The 24,708-nt window shown below is 37.8% G+C and overlaps 1 protein-coding gene across 1 annotated transcript in view; it reads right to left on the reverse strand.

Moving 5' to 3' along the window:
• Maob (monoamine oxidase B) overlaps window positions 1-24,708 on the reverse strand; it is a 108,086-nt gene that overhangs the window by 42,915 nt on the left and 40,463 nt on the right. The window contains exons 2-3 of the mRNA NM_172778.2: window positions 18,730-18,824; window positions 16,183-16,320 (exon numbers count right to left, since the gene is read on the reverse strand). Coding sequence (NP_766366.2) covers window positions 16,183-16,320; window positions 18,730-18,824 — 233 coding nt within the window. The remainder of the gene's footprint in view (window positions 1-16,182; window positions 16,321-18,729; window positions 18,825-24,708) is intronic.

Here is a 24,708-nt window from a genome sequence, read left to right on the forward strand (position 1 = left end):
GTAACATGAAAATTCCATGAGGACAGGGCAGTTTGATACATTTTGCTTACCTGTGTATTTGCAATTTATTTGTAACTAAAATATACAAGATAGCATTCACTTGTGAGATTTATATAGAAACTTTACTACAAATGTTAAGCTGAAAAACCTTCCTAGTTTTTGACATCATAATAGATGTACTAGATTTTTTTGTGACTTGAATATTGTAGTTGTCACCAAAGGCATCTGCCTAATCATGCTCTGAAACGAACAGATTCACAGAGAGGAAGACAGGGATACTTTTTCCCCTGTTATCTCTGCAAGAAGCAATTACATAAAGACTACTAAGAATTTTGTTCTGATGCAAGTGCTGCCTGAGCACAATGCACATAATGACAATTTCAGTTGACATCTCGAAACATATGGAGAAAACTTCAGAAAGCCTGATTCTTAGATGAATAACTACAGTTAATGGCTGCAAAAAGTGGGAAAATCAGTCTCTCCAGGGACAAGACCTCTGATACTTATCCAACTCCAAGTCATCAGTGCTAAACATAGGTACATGGGAAGAACACTAAATTGAATCATCAGGTTCTATTCATGGATACACATGCATATACACATACATTAACACATATAACAACAATAATTAAAGAAGAGGGCATGAATTTGACAGGGAGTAAGGGGAAGAGGATATGGAAAGAGTTGGAGGGAGAGAGTGTGGGTGGAAATTATATGAAAACAATACCATATAATATTCTCAAAAAATAATGAAATAAATATTAAAACAAACAAAATGTAAAAGGTGGTTAGATTGCTCAGTGGGTAAGGGCACTTGGCTTATTAAGTCTCAGTTTGATTTCTAGAGACCATTGACAGAAAAAAAAGAACTGACTTCAGAAATGCCCTCTTATCTCTACCTCCATACTGATGTATCTGCACCCACAAATTCACACATCTACACACACATAAATTAATATTTTTCTAAAAAGAAAAGAGAAACATATAAGTGGATACATACATACATATATACACATGTACAAAATAAATATATATTATATATTTCTAATATAAACACATTAATATATTACTATATTAATTATATTAACATTTAATATAACAATGTTATATATAACATGTTTATATTAATAATTATAGATCTAATATATTATATTAGTATATAATATAAGATATATATTTATATTCTTACATATTGGAACTTGTGCCATGAAAGAGAAGGTAAAACACAAATATGTATAAAATATAACTTCAAGCTTTTTATTTTTAAGTTTATCTACTTTAATTTATGTGTATGTGCACCACATGTATGCAGTGAGTACCCACAGAAGCCAGAAGAGGGCGATATATCCCGTGAAACCAGAAACACAGGTAGTTTTGAATTGAGAGAATCTAAGTCCTCTGTAAGAGCAGCAAACACTTTTGCTTAATTGCTGAGCCAACTCTCCAGGCTCCTGTTTTAAGCTTTAAAAAATGTCATCTAATGACAAAACAATAAAGCAGAGGCAACATGTTAGTCACCTTTTCTCACTGTGAAAAATACAAGAAACTGTTTTAAGGTAGAAAGATGGTTTGACTCATAGTTTCAGAGTTTTTAGCCCATGGTTGGCTAGCTCCATTGCTTCTGGGCTTGTGGTGAGATGGAGCACAATAGCTAAAGAAAACTGCTCATTTCATATTGTCTAGGAAGCAGAAATGTGTGCACAGTGTGGATGGAAATCTGAAGACAAAGTTTATCTTTCTAGGGTATACCTCTAGAGAATCACTTCCTTCAGCTAGACTCTACTTCCTAAGTTTTCCACTACCTGAAAAAATAGAATCATCAACTTGGAGCCAAGCCTTCAACACTTCCACACCTGAAGATGTGGGGTAAACTGGTGTGTGTGTGTGTGTGTGTGTGTGTGTGTGTGTGTGTGTGTAAGATATATACATACTTACACACACACACACACATATATGTAAGATATATTCACACACATATATTCATACACACATATGACATGATATATAAATATGTGTGTGTATATATATATATATATATATATACACACACACACGCACACACACACAGACACACACACACACATGCTTACACACACACACATGATAACTTGAGGATACAAAAATACCAGCTAGGGTAGAGGAGGGTACTTCTTAGGATGGCTAAGGAATGCCTTTCCAAGTGGAGGAAGTAACAAGTATGTTTAGGCCATTGCTACATAGAGAAATAGCCCCACAATTAACTGTCTTTAAAAGCTTGATTTAATTATGGTTCACAGTTTCTGTGTGGGTTCACTGGGCACAGCTGAGTGATTCTTGTGTGTGAAGCCTTGTCACATAGTGGTATGGCTAGACTCTTGGAATCTAGGCTCAGCTTGAACATACAGGATAGCTTCAATCCTGATGCTAATAATATGATACAAAATGCTGAAAAGCTTTATTAAACTGGAATAGATAATTTTGGTATCCATGTGTAGCCTTCCTAGCTTAATACTTTCAGACTATTTGGACATTTCCCATGATATGTATAATTCAGGGTTCTGAGTTTTGAGTATTCTACAAAGAAGTGAAACATGCCATTTTCCTAAGGCTGTGCCCAAATTAGAACAGTATCACATTTGTCAAGTCCTTCTGGTTAAAGCAGTAACAGAATCCTCCTAGATTCAAAGGGAATGGGACATGGGACCCCCATCTCCTCCACTGGAGCAAGACTGGTCAGCCACCTTTATTCATTTTCAAAGTGCAAAGTCCAGGAGATAAGAATAAACCTGGCACACAAAAGAGCAAAGTGAAGCTGGGTGTGGTGGTGCACACCTTTAATCTCAATACTTGTTAGGATGAGGCAAGAGACTATAAATCTGGAACCACTACAGGCTACATATCAAATTAAATGTCATCCTGGGCTTTTTATTAAAATTCTGTGTTAAAAATGAGTAAATAGGGGCCAGGAATTTGGATCAGCAATTAAGAGCACATACACATCTCCTATAGAAACAAGGTTTGGTGGTCAGCACCTACATAGTAGTCTCCCCTGGCTGCAGTCAGATCAGTGTGTAGAGCTCTCAGATCCTTCTCCAGCACATCTATCTGAATGTTGCCGTACTGGTCACCATGATAAATAATGGATTAAACTTCTGAAAATGTAAGCTAGCCCCAATTAAATAAGAGTTGCCATGGTCTTGGTGTCTTTTCACAGCCATGAAACTCTAACTAAGACAGGATCCAAAAGTCTTTTCTGGCTTCTACAAGCACCTGTATTTATATGCACATACAAATACACATACACACACATACATGCACATAATTAAAAAACATTAATCTTGAGTTGGGTGTAGTCATGCATGTCTTTAATACAAGCATTCAGGAAGCAGAGGCAGGTGTATGTCTATGAGTTTGAGGTTTGCATGGTGAGTCCCAGAACCATGTAGAGAAACCAAGTCTTGAAAAAGCAAAATAAATAAATAAATAAATAAATAAATAAATAAATAAATAAATACTAATCTTTTAAAAATGAAAGAGTAACAGTAAAAATTAAAGCTGTGACTTAAACACAATTTTCAGTCCATGCCTGCAATCCTACTCTCTACACTGAAGCAGAAGAATTATAAATTTGTAATCACCCTCCACAACACTGCAAAATGCTGTTTAAAACATAATAGTAAAAATGGCTAGTCAGGAAGTTGATAGGGGAATAACATTTAGGCACTTTAAGGTTATGATAAAGATCAAATTTTATTCATTCTACTAATAACTATATTTTTTTACTGGTTTTTCTCCTAGAGTTATATAATCAAGGAACTTTAGCTCTGGCCTGGACACATAGGCAAGATGTCAACAAGACTCTGAACTAATCAGGGAAAAAGATGAGGTCCTCAAAATAGAAGCAGCATAGCTATTCTGACCTCAGAAGGAAGAGGCAGCTTAAAAGCAAGCTGTTTTTTTTTTTTTTTTTTAATTTAAAGATGGGCTCATATCCTTTCTAATCCAAAGAATCAATGTCACTCAGTATCAGAGGCATTCTTCAAAGCCAAACAGCTACTCCACAAAGATATATCTTAAGTATATGGTTTTATTATCTTCCTGCTGCCAAAAAATAATATATGTAAAACAGTGCCTCCTCCAACCTCCAACTGTATGTTTATGCTTTGTAGTAGAAACCTGAACATAAGACATGTATAAACTACCTAAGATATATGTATATCCCACCTAAGATACATGTATATCCTATGTTTGTCTCATGTGACACAGAGATCCAGAGATCCAGAACTCTTATTGAAATTAGTAGCTTTAATATCTTTTAAGTTCCCAGGTTGGGTATGGAATGTGACGGCTTAATATTGTGTATGTGTCTTATTTGTTGCTATAACAAAATACCTCGGGGTTATTTTATGAAGAAGAAAAGGTTAATTTTTCTTATAGTTTTGAATAGTCAGGAATATTGTATAGACATTTTCTCAGCTCTTCTGAGCCACCTCTCACAACCTGTGAAATGACAATAGTATCAAGCAAGAGTCATGTGAGGAGGGAGAAATCACAGGAAGAGAAAGAAAGGCAAAGAGTATAGGGAGTAGCCAGTTTGGGTCCATTATTACACTGTCTGTGTGTGTGTGTGTGTGTGTGTGTGTGTGTGTGTGTGTGTGTGTACGTGTGCCTGTGCAGGCGTGTATATGTGCACTCATGCCACAGTGTTAAGTGTGTGGAGGTCAATTTGCAGGAGTGGATTCCCTCCCTCTACCATGTTTGTCTTGGGAATGGAAACCAGATAGTCAGACTTGGCATTACATGTTGAGCAATTTCTCTGGTCCCATTCTTGTCTCTTAGACAAGGGAATGACACAAGTTTCTGTGAGAACTACTTTAAACTCTTCAAAGAGTAGCTTTCCTACAACTCAGTGATACATCTCCTACTAGGCATAATCTTGTAAAGTTTCCACCAACTCTTGACCTCATGAATCCTTAGTGGATACATGCCTTAAGCTCTATAATATCATGTTGAATACCTTTCTATCACTTACTTAAGCTTGGAGATCTGGACTAGGTCACATAAATGCTTTATGCTCCAATGCACTCATTTGAAAGAATAGTTGATACTAACCATGGGACCTTTAAATATTTAAGGCATATATAATGCTTAGATTTTGCAAATAGCAAAATCTGAAAAAAGATGCCAGGTATTTCATTTATTATATTCAATTTTGAATGGAAGCTTCAACAACTGTTAAGTTCACACTTGCTTTTATGCAGTAGCCTATGTTATAGGTATTTAGGTATTGTGGTATTTTTTTCTAGTGTGCACATGGTAAGAAGGTATCTTGAGCACCTGATCTTAACATTTGCCAACTTGAAAAGGAGGAAACAGTAAAGACCAGCAGTACAGAGATCTTTGTCTCTCTGCAGCATTTTCACACATGATTGTTGACACAGCAAACATACTGAAGGAAGAAATGGGTGACAAGGGCACCCACCTTTTGTACTCTTTACTTATTGACCTCTCCTAAGGTCATATTGAAGGCAATCACCACAGAGAGCACCTTAGTCCTATTCTGTTATCTCCTGAGTTGGTCAAAGTCAGGGATATACTATTGCATACGTTAAAATATCGACCCTAGAAAAATTCCTGAACAGAACACCAATGGCTTGTGCTGTAAGGTCAAGAATCAACAAATGAGACCTAATAAAATTGCAAAGCTTCTGTAAGGCAAAAGACACTGTAAATAAGACAAAAAGGCCACCAACTGATTGGGAAAGGATTTTCACCAATCCTAAATATGATAGAGGTCTAATTTCCAATATATACAAAGAACTCAAGAAGCTGGACTCCAGAAAATCAAATAACCCCATTAAAAATGGGGTTCAGAGCTAAACAAAGAATTCTCAACTGAGGAATACCGAATGGCTGAGAAGCACCTGAAAAAATGTTCAACATCCTTAATCATCAGGGAAATGCAAATCAAAACAACCCTGAAATTCCACTTCATGACAGTCAGAATGGCTAAGATCAAAAATTCAGGTGACAGCAGATGCTGGCAAGGATGTGGAGAAAGAGGAACACTCCTCCATTGTTGGTGGGATTTCAAGCTTGTACAACCACTCTGGAAATCAGTCAGGTGGTTTCTCAGAAAATTGGACATAGTACTACGGGAAGATCCAGCAATAACTCTCCTGGGCATACACCCAGATGTTATAACTGGTAATAAAGACACATGCTCCACTATGTTTGTAGCAGCCTTATTTGTAATAGCCAGAAGCTGTAAAGAACCCAGATGTGCCTCAACTGAGGAATGGATACAGAAAATGTGGTACATTTATATAATGGAGTACTACTCAGCTATTAATAACAATGTATTTATGAAGTTCTTAGGCAAATTGATGGATCTGGAGGGTATCATCCTGAGTGAGAAACCCAATCACAAAAGAACTCACATGATATGCACTCACTGATAAGTGGATATTAGCCCAGAAACTCAGAATAGCCAAGATACAATTTGCAAAACACATGAAACTCGAGAAGAAGGAAGACCAAAGTGTGGATACTTTGTCCCTCCTTAGAATGGGGAAGAAAATACCCATGGAAGGAGTTACAGAGACAAAGTTTAGAGCTAAGATGAAAGGATAGACCATTCAGAGACTACCCCACCCCGGGATCCATCCCATAATCAGCACCAAACACAGACACTATTGCGTATGGCAGCAAGATTTTGCTGAAAGGACCCTGATATAGCTGTCTCTTGTGAGGCTATGCTAGTGCCTGGCAAATATAGAAGTGGATGCTCATGGTCATCTATTGGATGGAACACAGGGTCCCCAATGGAGGAGCTAGAGAAAGTACCCAAGGAGCTGAAGGGGTCTGCAACCCTATAGGTGGAACAACAATATGAACTAACCAGTACCCCCAGAGCTTGTGTCTCTAGCTTCATATGTAGCAGAAGATGGCCTAGTTGGCCATCATTGGGAAGAGAGGCCCCTTGGTCTTGCAAACTTTATATGCCTCAGTACAGGGGAACGCCAGGGCCAAGAAGTAGGAGAGGGTGGGTAGTGGAGCAGGGTGCGGGGGAGGGTATAGGAGACTTTCGGGATAGCATTTGAAATGTAAATGAAAAAATATCTAATAAAAAATTGAAAAGAAAAAAAGTTCCTGAACATGTTGGCCACTGGAAAAAAAAATTACCTTTAGATCTGCATCTAATTAGTAAGCCAAAGAAAGTATCAAGTTTGTAAACTTCATGCTTTCATGACAAATGCAAGTAAATATCAGTTATGAAGAAATGATTAAAAGATTTCTATTTTCTTAAAACATATATATGGACCCTATGTGAAAGCTTTGAATGCTTGCCATAAAGTTTTTCTCTTCAATTTCTCCAGTCTTCTGATGTTTAGGGAAACATTCAAAACCTTCATTTACAGTTGTCTCCCTGGTTACTTCACCCTCTTTTAGTTCCATCTTGCTCACACGTACCAAGGTCATAGGGATATACTATCACCTTGTGCATATAAGAGATCTTTCCCAAAGTAAATTCCAAGCTTCCATTAGGAAGCCAATGGTGTATAAGCAATTTCTTTTTTATTTATTTCCAAGCTTTTTGTGATGGCATATATCTGCAGCTGCAGCATAAGTGAAGTCAATTTGCAATGTATTATAAGGAAGGCCTATGTTCTGAGTACTAGGATTTATAGTGATTCTTTCAGTTTTTAAAGATGGATTTGTAATATTTTAAGAAAGTATGTGGACTACACTGACACTTCAGGCAACTGCTTTCTCATCTGGTAGCCATTAGACACATGGTGAGAATATCATGTGTGATTAATTTGAATAGTATATATTATAAAACAACTAAATGTCAGTTTCTACAAAGGTTGTTACAAAAAACCATGCATAATATAGCATTACTAATACTCTATATTAGCTACATTAAAAACTAAGATTATAAATTGATATATATATATATATATATTTTCTTCTGAGACAGGGTTTCTCTGTACATCCCTAGCTGTCCTGGAACTCAGTTTGTAGACCAGGCTGGCCTCGAACTCAGAAATCTGCCTGCCTCTGCCTCCCAAGTGCTGGAATTAAAGGTGTGCACCACCACTGCCCAGCAAACTGACATATTTTTAAGGATAGTGATGCAATAAGAAGTATTATTAGTTTTTAATACTTTATGCAATAACAATTAGTGAAAAAGAGGCCATGAATTTGAAGGATAGTCAGGAGGGGCATGTGGGAGAATTTGGAGAGAGGAAAGGAAATGTTGTAATTGTAACTGAAAAAGAATTTCAAAATTTCATGTGTACTGGTGTTTTGCTTTCATTTATGTCTATATCACGTACTTGCCTTGTGTCCACAGAAGACAGAAGAATGATTCAGATCCCCAAGAAATAGTTCAGACAGCTGTGAGCCATGATGTGGATGCTGAGAGTCAAGCCCATTTCCTCAGGAAAAGCAGCCTGTGTTCTTCACTAAGCCTTTCTCTAGCACTATTTTAGATATATTATCAAAATCTACTTCAGATTTTCTTTTGACCTGTTATTAAGACTTCTAGGAAACTTTATATGAACAGATTTTATTTTGACTAGACAAGACAGTTTTGAGCTATAATAATAATAATAATAATAATAATAATAATAATAATAATAATATATGTATATGTATATATCACTCATTATATATATATATACAACAAATACAAATTTATGTTATCTGCAACTCATCATATATAGATGTATATATTTATATATGACAAAAAGAAATTAAAATGAATGTATTTCTGTGTTCTGAGCTTAGCTCCATAAGTATATCAGCAATGATTTCCCTGGGTAACCTAAGGAAAAATTCTCAATTGAACTAATCATAACCATATTCTATTCTAGTCTAAAGAAATCAAAGCAAAGTGGAAGGAAATTTAGAAGTTAATACAACCAGAAAAAAACATTTGTTTTTTGGGTTTTTTGTTGTTGTTGTTGTTGTTGTTGTTTTTTTTTCCTGTGATTGCTTTAGTCTGGACATATGAGTTTAGCTGTAGTCAAATGCTAATCTCCTAGCCTATTCATAACTCAGAAAACAGAGGAAGGAAGACTGGATATAAAGCATCAACTCCCAGGTGGTGTCCAAGGAGCTTGTGAAAATATTTTTAGGATGAAATTCACTGGCCTGGTTTACTTGTAAAAAGAATTTGAAAATCTTGATCTTACTGGTGTCTAATACTAGAGGACAAGAATTAGAAAAGTATATTTTTCAGGCTTAGAGGTTAAAATCACATATTGCTGTTGCAGAGGAGTTTAGCTCCCAACACCTTCAATAGGCAGCTGACAACCACTGGTAATTCCAGAGGATCAGATGTCCTCTTTTGTGGGCACCTGCACACACATGCATATGAACACACACAGAAAAATAAACACTTTAAAGAGAAAAGTGCAAGATGGTAAGATGACTCAGAAGTTCATTGGTGTAACCTCCCCAGCCTGAAACCTGTTTGCTCAGGTTTCAGTGTTAGCTAGAAGAGAGCATGGGGCGGAGCTTGCCGCCCTATCATTCTGCCACTCCCACTGCCGCTGCCTGCCACCTTGCTGTTCTGGAGTCAAACAGGTGGTCACCTGAAACTTTACTCCAGGATGATTTGGTGGGAAAGGGCCCCCTCCCCTGCTTCATAACCGAGTGTCAGAAATAGTAAAATTGAACCTTGATCAGACTGGTTGTCTTGGTTCCATCTTTATCGCGCAGCCTAGTCCCCCCTCTTCTCTTGCAGATTCCAAGATGCCTTTCCAGACTAGAACCCAGACATGTGAGCCGCTGGCCGGCCACAACACATTGGTGATAATTAATGATGCTGACAATGTCAAGGGGGCTAGAGAACACACACAGAAAGACTGACAGAAACAGAGATAGACAGAGAGAAAATGAGCATAGACAGACAGACAGACAGACAGACAGACAGACAGAGAAAGGAGACTGGGGAAATTCTGTCACCTAGTAATACCAACATAGGAGCCTTTGATATTTTGCTTTAGAGAGCTGCTTTGGGATCTAGAGAGTGTAAACACCAAGTCTGGTTAGAAGTAGCCTGGTTATTGTTAATGGCTATGTAACCCAGGAGACTGCTGCCTAGACATGTGAGGGGCACAAAGATCTGCTGCAAACAGCGACCCAACTTCTTTTCACAAATCACTCACTAAAGCCTGTGCCTAATTACAGTTTTAAAAATAAACATGACATGAGGTCTTGATGGAAAAAAAATGAGTGATTAAAAAAAGAAAGCAACATATCCCCTTACATGACAAAGACTGTGTTTGAAAAACACCATACATTTCATTATATAGTATTGTAAGCCTCTGTACTAGTCTCTACATGATAGGAAGATGGGTAGGGAGATGAATTCATGCTACCAATAGATACACAAATGGGAAATTAAAGAAGAAAAATTAAGCAAAGAAATGAAGAAAGGGAGAAGGCAAGAAAGCACAGAGAAATAGTCTGAGAACTGAGTCCCTTTTGCAACTGGGAATGACATCCATGCCATTGAATTTAATGGAAGAGACACAAACTGAATTGAGAGATGAGAGGTGAAAGCTACATTGGCTTTTGATATAATGATAAGTATTTAGAATGCACTTAGAAATTATACTGGATTGTGAAAATGGTGATAGTAGGTTCTCCTCTAAGGTCCACAGTGTCAGCAGCCATGAGTACTAGGCTAGGTTTACAGTGTCAGTCATTGATATTAAGGCCCATTGAGCAGGCCTTAAAGCCAATTAGACACCTGCTAGTTACCTTCAGGATACAAATGCCACTATTGCACCTTTGGAGGATATCTTGACATTCTAGTCATAGATGTGGTTCATAGGCATTACAGTTCTATAAGACTACTGATTGGTTTTCTCCTTTGGTATCCCGCATAACTGAAAAGGAGGATATTAAGCATGATTTTCCCACTAGGTAAAAAGAAAGGTTTCATAGGAAGGAAAGTGAGTGCCAGAGATCAGAAACAAATAGCAGAAAGCCCCTCCCCCTATCCTGCAGAATAAAATAAAATAACAAAATTTTGGTATGTTCCACCCAGTCTCTTTAAACTTTATATCCTTATAAGGTAGCATCAGAAGCTAAATGAAAGACACAGGTCATACAGCAAACAGCCTGGGAACCCATTTCTAAATCCTTCTATAGGCTGCCAGTACAAAGTGTTTGGCAAAATATAGTAACACACTTGAAGTCATCTTGTACTTCCTGTCACTTCTTTGTACCACAGGCTGCCAGGGCAACTTATTATCTACCATCTTTGGGAGAGCTGTACTTGGATTCATTAGTCCATATTCAGTACAAATACATAAGCCTCTACACAAAACAAAAGTCCCACCTCCATCTCTCTTAGGAAACATCACTATCATCACCAATTACTTCGAATTACCTACTTTACATCTCAAGCATAATTTAAAAATGATTCTTGGTTCTCCACAACTCTAGTCACTATTAAGCTTATGCATGTATGTATGTACATAAAGAATATGTTCACTGATCTAATTTTATATGAAGTTCTAAACAGAATCCTTGCAAGACTAGAAGGAATTTATCTCATATCCCACACTGGTACTCTAATTCCACCACCTAAGGCATAATTATCAGCAACTTGTTACATACTTAAGAGCAGCCTGTGTTCTCTACTGAACACAGCATTTTAGTTTCCATAATAACAGCAAAAACTTCAGAATGATCACTAGATAAATGGGTTCCACTTGCTACAGAGGAAATTACTATTCCCCACAATTTCCTTACCAAAAAAAAAAAAAAAATCTTCCATGATGGCAAGCCATACTTCTTTCCCATGACTGAGCTGTGAATGGAGTCAGGTTGGAATAGAAAGAGAAGAATTGTTCATTGAGCCCACCTCAAATTTCACAGAGTTTTAGGGCCAATAGACTTGGCATGTGTAAGGTTCATAAAAAAAGATCAGCTATACCTGGGTAAAATAAAGAGTTCATGTAACTTGCCCCTGAAGCCTTCTGTCATGAAGAGAAAAGTATGTGCACATTGGAACTTAATCCAGACTTCCTTGGCTTAATATTACTGTGTATACAGTTATGGAGAATGGAAAATCAAGAAACTGGATACAACATGACACTTCCAGCCTACTGACTCCAGGGTGATGCTATATACAAGTCCGATATACAGCAGGACAATTTCTATTTGTTAAATTTGAATATTTTATCTCTCAATATTCCTACTCTAATTCTTTTGCCATTTTCCAATCCCAAGAGACAGTTGAGGAATTTCACCAAGAGTGAATAAAGGAGGGAGATCTACACTGTGCCCTCTCTGTCTTTACATAATTTTCACGTACCAAGTTTTCAAGTGGATTTTGGAGTTGTCAACAAGACTGAGGGACTGTGCCAAGTTCTCCCTTAAACCCTAGGATTGTTTAGATAACCACAGTTATAACAGAAACAAACACATAATTCAATATTGAGAAGTCTCCCCAGTCATGTGGTTCAGTAGCATTGAAGAACAACACAAAAATAGACTTTGATAGTGAATTTGCTTCTGTCCATAGACAAGCAAGTCAATCCCAATGTACCTTTTTGTTCAGTTTCCCTCCTTAATGGAAGCCTAGAAACAAGTACCAGTATGACATTTTACTTTTAATATTAAGTCGCATTACATCTTTACATCAATTACTTGTTAGATCAGCTTTCAGTCCTAAAGTGGTTTTATGGGTATTTAAATTTAGTTTCAGTTCTCATACACTTGAAAACCTCTGAAACAGAGAAATTTCATTTACTAGTAGCCTCAAAATCCTCTCCAAAATCTTCAAAGTAGGAATTCAAAAGAGCAACAACCAAATAACAAAGCAATCTCCTATCTGTGCAAATTAAGACATGTCCTCAGTGATAGAGAATGAGGCAGAAGTCCAAAATAGAGCAGGTCTCCCTAAAAAAGGGTTCTATTATATTTTTCTTTTAAATTGTGGTAATTTAAAGGGAAAATGGTCATTTCCAAGCCATCTAGACAGCTATCTTCTGAATGATACCCTAAGAAATTATTATCAGAATATCAGTAGATTATTAACAATAATTGCTAAGAACTAATGACTACATCAATAACTTTGTTAATTTTGTAATATTTATTAATTATACAAATAATGGGTTTCATTATGACATACTCTACTTAAAAACACCTTGTAAATTATATAAATTTGAGCTGAAATAACCTTTTTTCCACTGATGTCAGTAACATTGGCATTACTTCTTTTAATGTAAAGCCACTTTTGACAAAATCACATTTTAATCATCATAAAACAAATCTATAGTAACTCTAAAAGAATACCACAGTTTAGGTACACACAGTTTAGAGAGAATATATCTAGACAGTACATAGGCCTGTTCATCACACCAGGAGTGAGGGAGAAAGCAAGAAGAGAACCATTGGCTCTTGAGAACCATCTCTGACTCTTTTGACTGCTTTCCTTTCCTTCCTATTGGGTTCCCTTGCCTAGCCTTAATATGTACGTATGTGCCTAGTCTTATTGTAACTTGATATGTAATATTTGGCTGATATCCCTGGAAGGTCTTCCTTTTTTCTGAAAGGAAATGGAGGATTAGATATGGGGGAGATGGAAGATGGGAGATGTGAGAACAGACTGGGGAGAGAGGAGGGAGGGGAAACTGAGGTCAGAATGTAATGTATGAGAGAAGAATAAAAAACTATTAAAAAGGAAGAAACCAATCTTCCAGCTGATCATTTATCCTATAAGTACTAGAGAATTCCTGATTGTGGGAGTCATCCTCTTTTAAGGAAGTTTTTCATCTTGGACATATAGGAGAAGAATGATCGCTGCTAATAATCTCAGAAGCAGTCATGGCAATCTGAGATTTTATGTTTTTGCAACTTAAAAATATAAAACGTGTTACATGGCCAAAGGCATGGAAAGTGCAAAATAGGGAACAAGATTTAATTGGGGGCTGAGTACCGAGTTGTTTTATCATCATGTAGGTCCTCGGTGACTGCAACCACTAAGAGGTCAGCGTGGCCCCTTGTCCACACTGCAGAACTTCCGTGTCACTAATGGTTCAGTTTCTCTCACTAGTGAGAATTAATTTGTGATTAAGTTAGTATCCCAAACATATATCCTTATGCATATGCATGCCACACTTTAAAATTCACAGATATTGCCAGTTTCCGCCAGCAGAGGTCAGACAACAGCAGTCCTGGACTACAAAAATCTAGGAAGCAATAGGCTATTTGAGAATGTGATTTTATTTTCAAGAAAAGATAATGGAGCATTTCTTTTTTAATACAACTTTCTCTGTACTCATACTTTCTAATTACATTTTTACAGCTGGCTTGCTTTACTTTTGTAATAATTACAAAACAATAATACTTACTTTAAATTTCATGAAGAGAATAATGGCATATGTATTTTTTTGGCCTGTATTAATTCTAGGACACTGCATCATTATTTATATTTTCGTGCTTGAACATAGGTTAATAGGATAGTCTAAGAAAGAAGCACTTTCGGTTTCCAGCATGAAAAACAATTTAAGGGCAATATCATGTCCACAGTTGATAGATGGAAGAATTCTTTCTTAAGCAAGGGGCTTAATACATTTGTAAGCCCACCATAATGAAATAAAGCCTCCTAGACATAGCTCTGAAGTGACCAAGCTCCTGCAAGACGCAGAGAACAGCAAGTGTAAGCTCTGAGCATCTCTTTTGTCAACTGGAGAAATCGAATAGATCTTGGTGCCACAACAATTCAATTTCTGCAAGTCACACAGGTAGAATAATGAAGACATTTTTTAAAAATTGGTCAGTTTTACAACACATTTAAAAAGCAAAGAACCCAATAAAGAAGTTTACTGGGGTCTGCCTTTGTTAAGCAAATCATACCATCACCATGTTGTATTTTCATTTCTAATTCATATGAATCATTTTCAATAGAAACAAAAGGAAAGGCTTATAAAACAATACTGCATTGCATCATATCAAGTACCTGCTTCATTTCTATATTAATAAATGATTCACAATGTATGGTATGTTATGTGTGCTTAATAGAATCAAAAATATAAGGACATTACATTGTTATACAAATCAAAACTGTCAGTAGTTTCTTCTTTTTGTTGTTTTGGTTTAATTTTGGATGATGCTGTGGACCAAACCTAGGGCCTCATGCATGCTTAGCATGTACTTGTGAACAGAGTGTCATACATGCTTAGGATGTGTTTGTATACCTAGGGCCTCAAAAATGCTTAGCAAGTGCTATACTCCCAAGCTACTCTCTCAGCTCCTCTTTCTTCCATTTTCTCAGTGAGTGATTTTTTTTTTACCCTGGGACAATAAGTTTCTATTGCTTCCTTCTATCTGTGGGAGCAACTGAGGAAAAGAGGAAGGATATAATTAAACCTCTACCAGAGCAGGTGTAGTGGCTCACACTTGTAATCTCATCACACTCTGGAGGAAAAAAGAGAAGGATCCTAAGTCCAGGATAAGGCTAGGCTACATAATTAGACCCTGTCTCAATCAAACCAAACCCCTCCCCAAACACAAAGTCCATAGATAAAGCCTCCTATTAGTTCTTCTGTGAGAATTCGCAATGAGGCCTAGAAGAAAGGATTCTTTGCTTCTCACAGATTATCCATGGCTTTGGGATCAAAGTGAGAATTCTGGGAAAGCAAAGGAATAGGGAGTTATGAGACATGAAGAGGCACGGGAGAACTGGAAACCACAGAGAGGTGTCGTCAGTGTGAACCCTCCTTAGGGGCGCTTTTCTCTGTGGGTTAATAGGGTGTCAGCTATTTGTTTTAAAGCTGCAAGAATTTCTGCTTTCCAAACACCACCCATTTCTCAAGCCCTCAGCAATTTGAGCTACACACAGATGTTGGGATTGACTTGAAAGAAATTACAATGAAGAGATAAGAGTTAACCCTGGTTAGTCCAATGAAAAAGAAGAAAAGACTCATAGATCATGACGTGTGAGTAGGTATGGAGGAGGAAACCACAGGTTACAAAGGATCCTAGGAAACAGAAACAGAATACATGCAGATAAATCATGGAGGGATGGGGATCAGTGGAATTTCCACAAAAGGAATGAATTTGGTTATTGAGCCACTTTTATACCAACTTCCAGAGAAGAAGAATAATGTTAACTGACATGTAAACAATGGTAAAAATATCAATATATCGCAGGAATCGTATTCGCCTTACCTTTACAAAGTGTATCAGCCGCTCAACTTCATTAACTTTATAGGTCTCCAATCCTAGCTCTTTGGCCAATCGTAAGATACGATTCTGGGTTGGCCCAACATAAGATCCTCCAAGGTCCACATATTTAACGTTTTTATTCTGCATTTCCATGGGAGAAAAAAATAAAGATGAGTGTAAAATACACTACAGAGACCATTTCTTACAAAAGAACACGTCTCTGACTACACCACCAGCAAATCAAGGTACTTATTAGTCAGTTATACCAGAAATAGCCCTATTTGTCTGTGGTGATTTACTTGCCTACAGTCTAGCCCTCCCCCAATAGGAGTCATTCTTATTGACATTATTCTGTATAGAAATATAAAAATACTGTAGGTACATAATGGAATACTACCATTTAGCACAACATAACTGTACCTGTAGGACATTATCCTAAGTGAAATAAATCAAGCATAGAAAGGCAAGTCCTACACCATATCCCTTATATGTGGAATCTAAAATGAGTTAAACTTGTAAAAATAAAGAATATAACAGTGGTACTAGAGGTCTTATAGGTATGGATGTTAGGGCAGAGGAAATGGGGAAATGAGTCAAAGCATACTGTGGGGCTGTGAAAGGCAGCCTGTTTTGGTTGAACAAGGCTTGCTCTGGAGACCAAGTAGAAAACTCTATGAGGGACATAACAGTGAGCCATGTTCCCAGAGACAGGTGCCTGACACCACAGAGCCCACAACTCCATAGTTCTGTGACTATCAGTCACACAGACAAAGCCCCAAGCTCACACAGTTACCTGACCATAGCCAAGTATGCTCTGACTCACAGTTACTTGACAACAACAAGGTAGCCCAGCCCACTATAAAAGGAGCTGCTTGGCCCCTCTTTGCTCTCTTAAACCCTCACCTTTCTTACTCTCATATCTAGCCCTCCTTCTCTCTCTCCCTTCCCCCCTCTCGCCACATAGCCATGGCTGACCTCTCTCTTTCTTTCTGCTTTCTCTCTTTCTTCCTGTCTTTCTACAATAAAGCTCTAAAACCATAGACTGTCTCTGCTCATCAAGACCCGCTGTACTTGAATGATGGAATAGGTTGCCCCCTAAAGAGCCATGTCTAACTTCCTGCTGGAAGGCCTTCCTGCACTCCAGCCACAGACTGGACTCCTCATTTGGGAACCACGTGGCACCTCCTCTCTTCCTTCCCTCTCCTCCCTTTGACCCTGGGGATGACCAAGCTGCCCCTGGGGCCCCCATTTTGTTTTCAGCTCTTCCGTGGTGCCCAGTGGCATCTGGAATGCAGAGACTGAAAACCTGTTATCTCTGGCCTCAGTGAGGCCCACAGACCTCAGACTGCCCCTTATCCACCCCTGCGGGCTGGGGTCCGTGGCTTCCCCACAGCTAGACACCCACCAGGGGCACATGGAAAGCATGCAGTAGTCCTCCCAAGTCTGCCTGCCCAGAGTACGGGAACTCTGGTGGGACACAGGTTTTTTCCCACTCCCTTTATTCCTTCACACCTGGTGCCCTACAAGTCAGAAAGATGGGAAGAGGAAGTTTTTGGTTTTGTTTGTTTGTTTGCTTATTTGTTTTTTGTTTATGTTTTTGTTTTTTGTTTTTGTTTTCTGTCTTTTGTTTTTGCTTTTGCTTTTGTTTTCTCAAGACATGGTTTCTCTGTGTAGCCCTGGCTATCCTGGAGCTCACTCTGTAGATCAGTCTGGCCTTGAACTCAGAAATCCACCTGCTTCTGCCTCCCAAGTGCTGGGATTAAGGGCATGTGCCTCCACTGTCCAGCAAGGAGAAAGTTTTGAGCCCTGATACATACCATGATCTCCCTGGTTGATAATAATGCATTAAAAACAAACAAACTAAAAGTAATTTCAAGTATGTTGACACAAAAATGTCAAGTGACTGAGATAACAATTAACTTGATTTAATCATCCACATTGTATATGTATCACACTGTACTCCAAATCCACAATGCAATTATGGATTAATGTTTAAAAATAAAATAACATAATAATAAATTAAAGAAGAAACTCCCTCTCTAGCCCCAAGATTTAATTTGCATGGGTGAAATGATTATGTTTGTATTAGAGAAGACTCAAACAGTGAGCTGAAAAGTTCAGACTTCTATTAATTTTCTTGCTACTACTACAACACAATCTATTTTTTTCCCACATCCTGATTTTTCGGTCTACTGTGCTAACTATGAAGTAAGAAGACTGAAACAGAGAGAATGATGAAAGAGTTGAAATAGAGATTAAAAAAAGAAGCTTTGAGTAGAAGTGTTGTGTGCTTAGTATGTGTAAGTCCCTGGATGGAACAACCATAAACTATGATGATGATCGTGATGGTGATGGTGATAGTGATTATGAAGAAGAAGGAGGAGGAGGAGATGAGAAAGAAGAGAAAAAGATAGGAGATATAAGGGAAATTCTAGAGTCATCTTTCCTGTCTTAGAAGATCAATAATGGAGACTTTCAGGAAATACAAAAGTCTAAAAACACAACTCAGCTTCTGACCCACGTTTCTTATCCTCATCCTTAGTATCTTACCCTAATTGTGTAAGTCCTGCCTCCTACACGGTCCCGTGCTTCCAGAACCACCACACTGAGGCCACAATCATGCAGAAGTTTGGCTGCCGCCATACCTGGAGGAAAATACAAGAAGACATTGTGACCAAATCTGTTATAGGATAGCAGAGTACTCCTTATTCCAGCAATCAACAAGAAAAGTCACATTCACATGAGGTCTAATATAACACAACTAAGGAATACATAAGAACTCTCTGTAGAGGCCTAGAGTCTCCATCTAGGAAAGCAAGGGATTCTTCTAGAAAGAATAAAGTAAATTTCATTAGCAGTGAATACCTCATCTATAAAAATATTCCATGTCACTATATCAATAATACCCATATTTTAACAACTAAATTATAGGCTAGACAAACTAATGTAAATATAAGACCACAATCAAAAACACCCATTTACTGGACTCAAAAATGTCCCATGCTAGATTCAAACTCCATTGTCTGTCTAATTATGAGATGAAGAAGCAATGTGGAAGAGAGCTAGCCTTCAAACCCTATAAGAGTACATAGTATTTACTGGGAAAACTGGACTTTCAGAAGTTGACAAAAATTTCAAAGCTAAGGTCATAAACACTGACCATTTGTACATTTTCATATCAGATATGCCTGATCACTGAAGAATGAAATGCAGTCATCCATATTCTTTATTCATCTAGTTCAAATTATTTACTGGCTACCTGAACACAGACCGTGAATCTGAATGTAGAAGCATAATGACCCAAGACTTCAGTCCCTCTCTGGTAACAATTTTAAAAAAGAAAACTCTTTTCCCAGAGTGGCAGACTTAACAAGCATTGTTTGGCTCAATGTATCTCTTCATCATGTCCCCAGAGGCAGACAGAGTCAATGCTTCTAGTTGGTGACAGAGTAAGGTCCCGAAGTCCTCACTGCAAGTGGCCACACCTATAGCACAGAAACATCTCATGACCCAGTTTATAAACACAAGGTGTCCTTGGATTTTTAACTCCAGTTTCCCAGTTTTACCCCCACAACAAGAAGAAAACTATTTTCTACTTAAATTTAGAATTGCAGACAATTCGATGACATTTTTCTTATCAAGCATCAGTCCAACAAATGAAACAACATGCAACCATAGTAACAGCTGTTATCAGCAAGTTCACATAAACCTCAGGAGCATGCCAGACTTAAACAAAAGAATTGTAAAGGAAATACAGCATTACTCACAGACACTCACATATGAGATTCCACAAAGGATACTGTCTTTTAATGATGACAACTACCCAATAATATCTGACGAGAAGCCTAAACAGTCCTTTCTGCCTGTATTGCATTATAATTATGAATAGAAAACAACCCCAAAAATGTTCTTAAGCAACATATAAGTGCGTTTTTGAAAATCCTTGAAATATTTTTAACTTATGTTCAGGGTGTTTGGGGGGGACAGTCAAAATGTGTGGTAGACATCAACTGACAAAAAAAGAAAGTTAAAAATACAAAAGTTGCCAGGCAGTGGTGGTGCACGCCTTTAATCCCAGCACTAGGGAGGCAGAGGCAGGTGGATTTCTGAGTTCGAGGCCAACCTGGTCTACAGAGTGAGTTCCAGGACAGCCAGGGCTACACAGAGAAACCCTGTCTTAAAAACTCAAAAAAAAAAAAAATACAAAAGTTGATTTAGCTGGCACAAATGTGGATGGCTCAGGGCATCATTGAATTTTTTGAGGGGATAATTAAAAAATTTAGCAGTTGGGGTCCAGTCAGGATGTGATTAAGATGGTGATGAAGAGGTAACTTTTACGAGATCTCACAGTGATGCTGTGATAAAGGCACAGGGGATTGAGTTTTCAAAGAGTAAGCAAAAGCTAATTCTCTAGAGCTTCCTGGATTCAAAATGCATTGTTTCTCAAGTGTTCCTTTCCATGTTGGGTTTGCAACACTTAACATATTTTGCCACGGAAACAAAATATGAGATACTGTACATTCTCTAAGAAGACTGGAAATGTCTATGTTCAACAAATCCTACTTGTAGGTGTTTTCATGAATTACCAACAGTATTGGCCCTAAAATGACTAGACATTATAATTGGCTCTGACAAAACCTGAAGTAGCTCGTAAACACAATGTGACAATATTTGTAAGGGATCTATATAACCAGTTACTACCATAAACTATGGAGCACTTAATTAGTTTCATGTACAATGTACCCTACATATCCACTTGGTCCTCACAACAAGGCTGAGAAATATTTTTATCCTAATTTTCAGTATTCAGATAAGTTACACAATTAGTAAATGGTAGAACCAGAGGTGATCTGGGCAGTGGTGGCACACACCTTTAATCCCAGCACTTGGAAGACAGAGGCAGGTGGATTTCTGAGTACGAGGCCAGCCTGGTCTACAGAGTGACTTCCAGAACTCCCAGGGCTACATAGAGAAACCCTGTCTTGAAAAACAAAAACAAAAAGCAAACAAATGAAACAAACAAACAAACAAACAGAGGTGAACGCAAAACCTCACCTCTTAGCCAACGTTCTTTGTCCAAAAAAGAAAGGAATGAAAAAAAAATTTTAAAATATTGATATACCAAATTCTTGCAAGCGATCTTAAAACATTCTGCTCTACAGCTAAAAATTAAGAATCATAAAAATGTTTTACTTTTAACAGATATTTGACTTAAAGAACTCAGATGCCCCTCAACAGAGGAATGGATACAGAAAATGTGGTACATCTACACAATGGGGTACTACTCAGCTATTAAAAAGAATGAATTTATGAAATTCCTAGCCAAATGGATGGACCTGGAGGGCAACATCCTGAGTGAGGTAACACATTCACAAAGGAACTCACACAATATGTACTCACTGATAAGTGGATATTAGCCCCAAACCTAGGATACCCAAGATATAAGATACAATTTGCTAAACACATGAAACTCAAGAAGAATGAAGACTGAAGTGTGGACAATATGCCCCTCCTTAGAATTGGGAACAAAACATCCATGGAAGGAGTTACAGAGACAAAGTTTGGAGCTGAGATGAAAGGATGGACCATGTAGAGACTGCCATATCCAGGGATCCACCCCATAATCAGCATCCAAACGCTGACACCATTGCATACACTAGCAAGATTTTATTGAAAGGACCCAGATGTAGCTGTCTCTTGTGAGACTATGCCGGGGCCTAGCAAACACAGAAGTAGATGCTCACAGTCAGCTAATGGATGGATCACAGGGCTCCCAATGGAGGAGCTAGAGAAAGTACCCAAGGAGCTAAAGGGATCTGCAACCCTATAGGTGGAACAACATTATGAACTAACCAGTACCCCGGAGCTCTTGACTCTAGCTGTATATGTATCAAAAGATGGCCTAGTCGGCCATCACTGGAAAGAGAGGCCCATTGGACATGCAAACTTTATATGCCCCAGTACAGGGGAACGCCAGGGCCAAAAAGGGGGAGTGGGTGGGTAGGGGAGTGGGGGTGGGTGGGTATGGGGGACTTTTGGTATAGCATTGGAAATGCGAATGAGCTAAATACCTAATAAAAAATGGAAAAAAAAACAAAAGCAAGTTTATGATCGCTGTGCGCTCTTACAAAATTAATGAAACTTGACTTTAAAATATACAAGGTAATCAATATTTCAAAAAATAGTTATTTGGTTCTTTCAGAAATGGCCCACAAAGGCCCTTAAAGTACAAATAATAGAAATCTACACCCAATTCTATGAAATTACAGAAAAATTGTTTTTTTTTCAGTCCTGGTGGAGCAGGCTTTTTAATCTCAGCATTCTGAAGGCTGATGCAAAAGGTTAACAAATTCAAAACCAGACTATGCTGCACAGGGAGACTAGGTCTCCAAAACTTAAAAGCAAACAAATAAAATTACTGCATTTCTATGGCCAATTAGCATACATGGGAAAGGTTTCCACCTACCAAGGAAACTGAAATTATTGTAAAGACCTATAAATTAGTGGTATTGAGCATCATTAGCATTTGTGCCTCCTGTTTGAGGCTATAGAAAATAGTTTGAGTTAGATTCTAAGGGAGACTTCAAAACAGTGTAGGACTCTCAAAATCAGAAGCCTCATCTACTTTGTTCTTTGTTCTTCCAATGTGTTTCATGCCCTTCAGATTAAATGGTGATATTTAACAAACCTTTACACTTTAAAATAGAGAAGTAATTGTCTCAGAAGCAACATAAGGCATCTACACTACATAAAGACTTTTTTCCTGTTTAAATTTCTCAGAAGAGAGAGGATGAGAGAATCTTGTTGAGCAAAATTGACGATAAAATTCACAGTGCCATGAAGTACCTCTGACCTTGTAACACTGGAAAATGATATAGTCATACCCTTAGAACTTACAAAAGCAATAATATGCAAATGGACCCTCACCACCTCTGTCATGCCTGACAAAGCAATGGTTTTATGGGAAAATTCTAGAAACAACCAAGCAAACTTCTGATCAAAGAACTGGATTTCTTTGATGTTGCCAAAGCAAATGTTTCTTTAGTTATTTAACACAAATAAACCCACCCCCACAAAATGTCTGGAATAAGCACCACAACAAAATTTCCTCTGTTGGGAGTCAAATTCATTAAGGCATGTTGTAGGAAGAAGTTTGATGTTAAAGGCACTATGCAGATGAAGCCATGAGTGAAGCAGATAACATTTTGAAGAGACGACTGAAAGCCAGCTTCTCCACTCAAGTAAGGTAGGCAGATGTAGAAAGAACTTGAAGCACATAGCTGCTGAGGAGTGTGCCTGGGGTCATGCAGCTAGCATAGCAGAGACACCATTCAAATTCCAGCATACAGACTCTAACTACCAATAATGCATGAGAAAGGGAAGCCTGAAGGAGATCCACTATTTAACAGTGAATCATAGTGAACTCTTCCTTTAACATGGCAGGGCAGCTCATTCCTTGCCTTTGCGTACATTAGTAAAAAGTACATGTTCCTGGCTGGTAAAGTTCTAAAATGTGTTCTTTTATGAAGTGAATGAAGTCCACAGAAATGAATATGACTTGATTGGCAGGTTGGGGGTTGGGTGACATCCCTCCTTTACTTGTGTTACCAAGATACCCATGGAGCTCAGAAAGCTCATTTCCTGAATGATAAGATGTTAATTATCTATGCTTTTCTCTTCCTGTGACAGGATATAGTTGGTGTTTAAGTATGTTTATTAAATGGTTGTATTTAATATCCTTAAATAAAGATAACTCTTACTAGAAATGACCATTTGATAAAAGAAGTAAATGGGTATAATAGTGTCCTTTTAGTATGCTTATAGTAGTAAGCATTTTAATATGGTCTAAGAAAGTAATATATATATAGTTTCCTTTAATCACATCAAGAATGGTACTTCCCCCCTGGCCTTTTTAAAAAGAGCAAGAGACAACCCATTTATAATAATAATCAACTTGTATTTGTATAGCATGGCAGTTTTCAATACTCCCAAATACTCAACCTTCAGAAAGTTTTGAGGTCAGTGCTATTGTGTCCATTTCTCAGATTACAAAATAGAGGCTTGATGAGAGTACACACCTAATAAAGGGGAAGACAGAGCTGGGTCTGAAATATTGCTGTTTATAGGTTCTGTGTGTTCTAGCCATAGTCCTTCCCATAACAAAAGGCTTTTGCTGTTGAAACACATTCTTGAAGTAGGTAGAATTTTAATTAAAATCAGAATGCTTACTTTATTAACTTTCTTGGAAAGACTACCTGGATAAAAATCATCTCTAAACTGCCAGTATCTAAATCCCTGAGACATGTTCCTCAAAGAGAATACAAATATATTTGGAGCAAGAAGTACTCAAGGTCAGGTCGACTGCTGAACATTAAGAGCTTTGACCATAATACTGTTTTTCATCTTTTATTCACAATAACTCTTCCCCGGCAAGATACCCATCAAAACTTGGGGCTAAATTGAAACAGCATAGAAACAAAGTCTAGCATGATATTATTCACATCTTTTCTGTAGCACACACCCCTTCCC

Source organism: Mus musculus, chromosome X (genome assembly GCF_000001635.26).
Source record: "Mus musculus strain C57BL/6J chromosome X, GRCm38.p6 C57BL/6J".
Taxonomy (NCBI): Eukaryota; Metazoa; Chordata; class Mammalia; order Rodentia; family Muridae; genus Mus; species Mus musculus.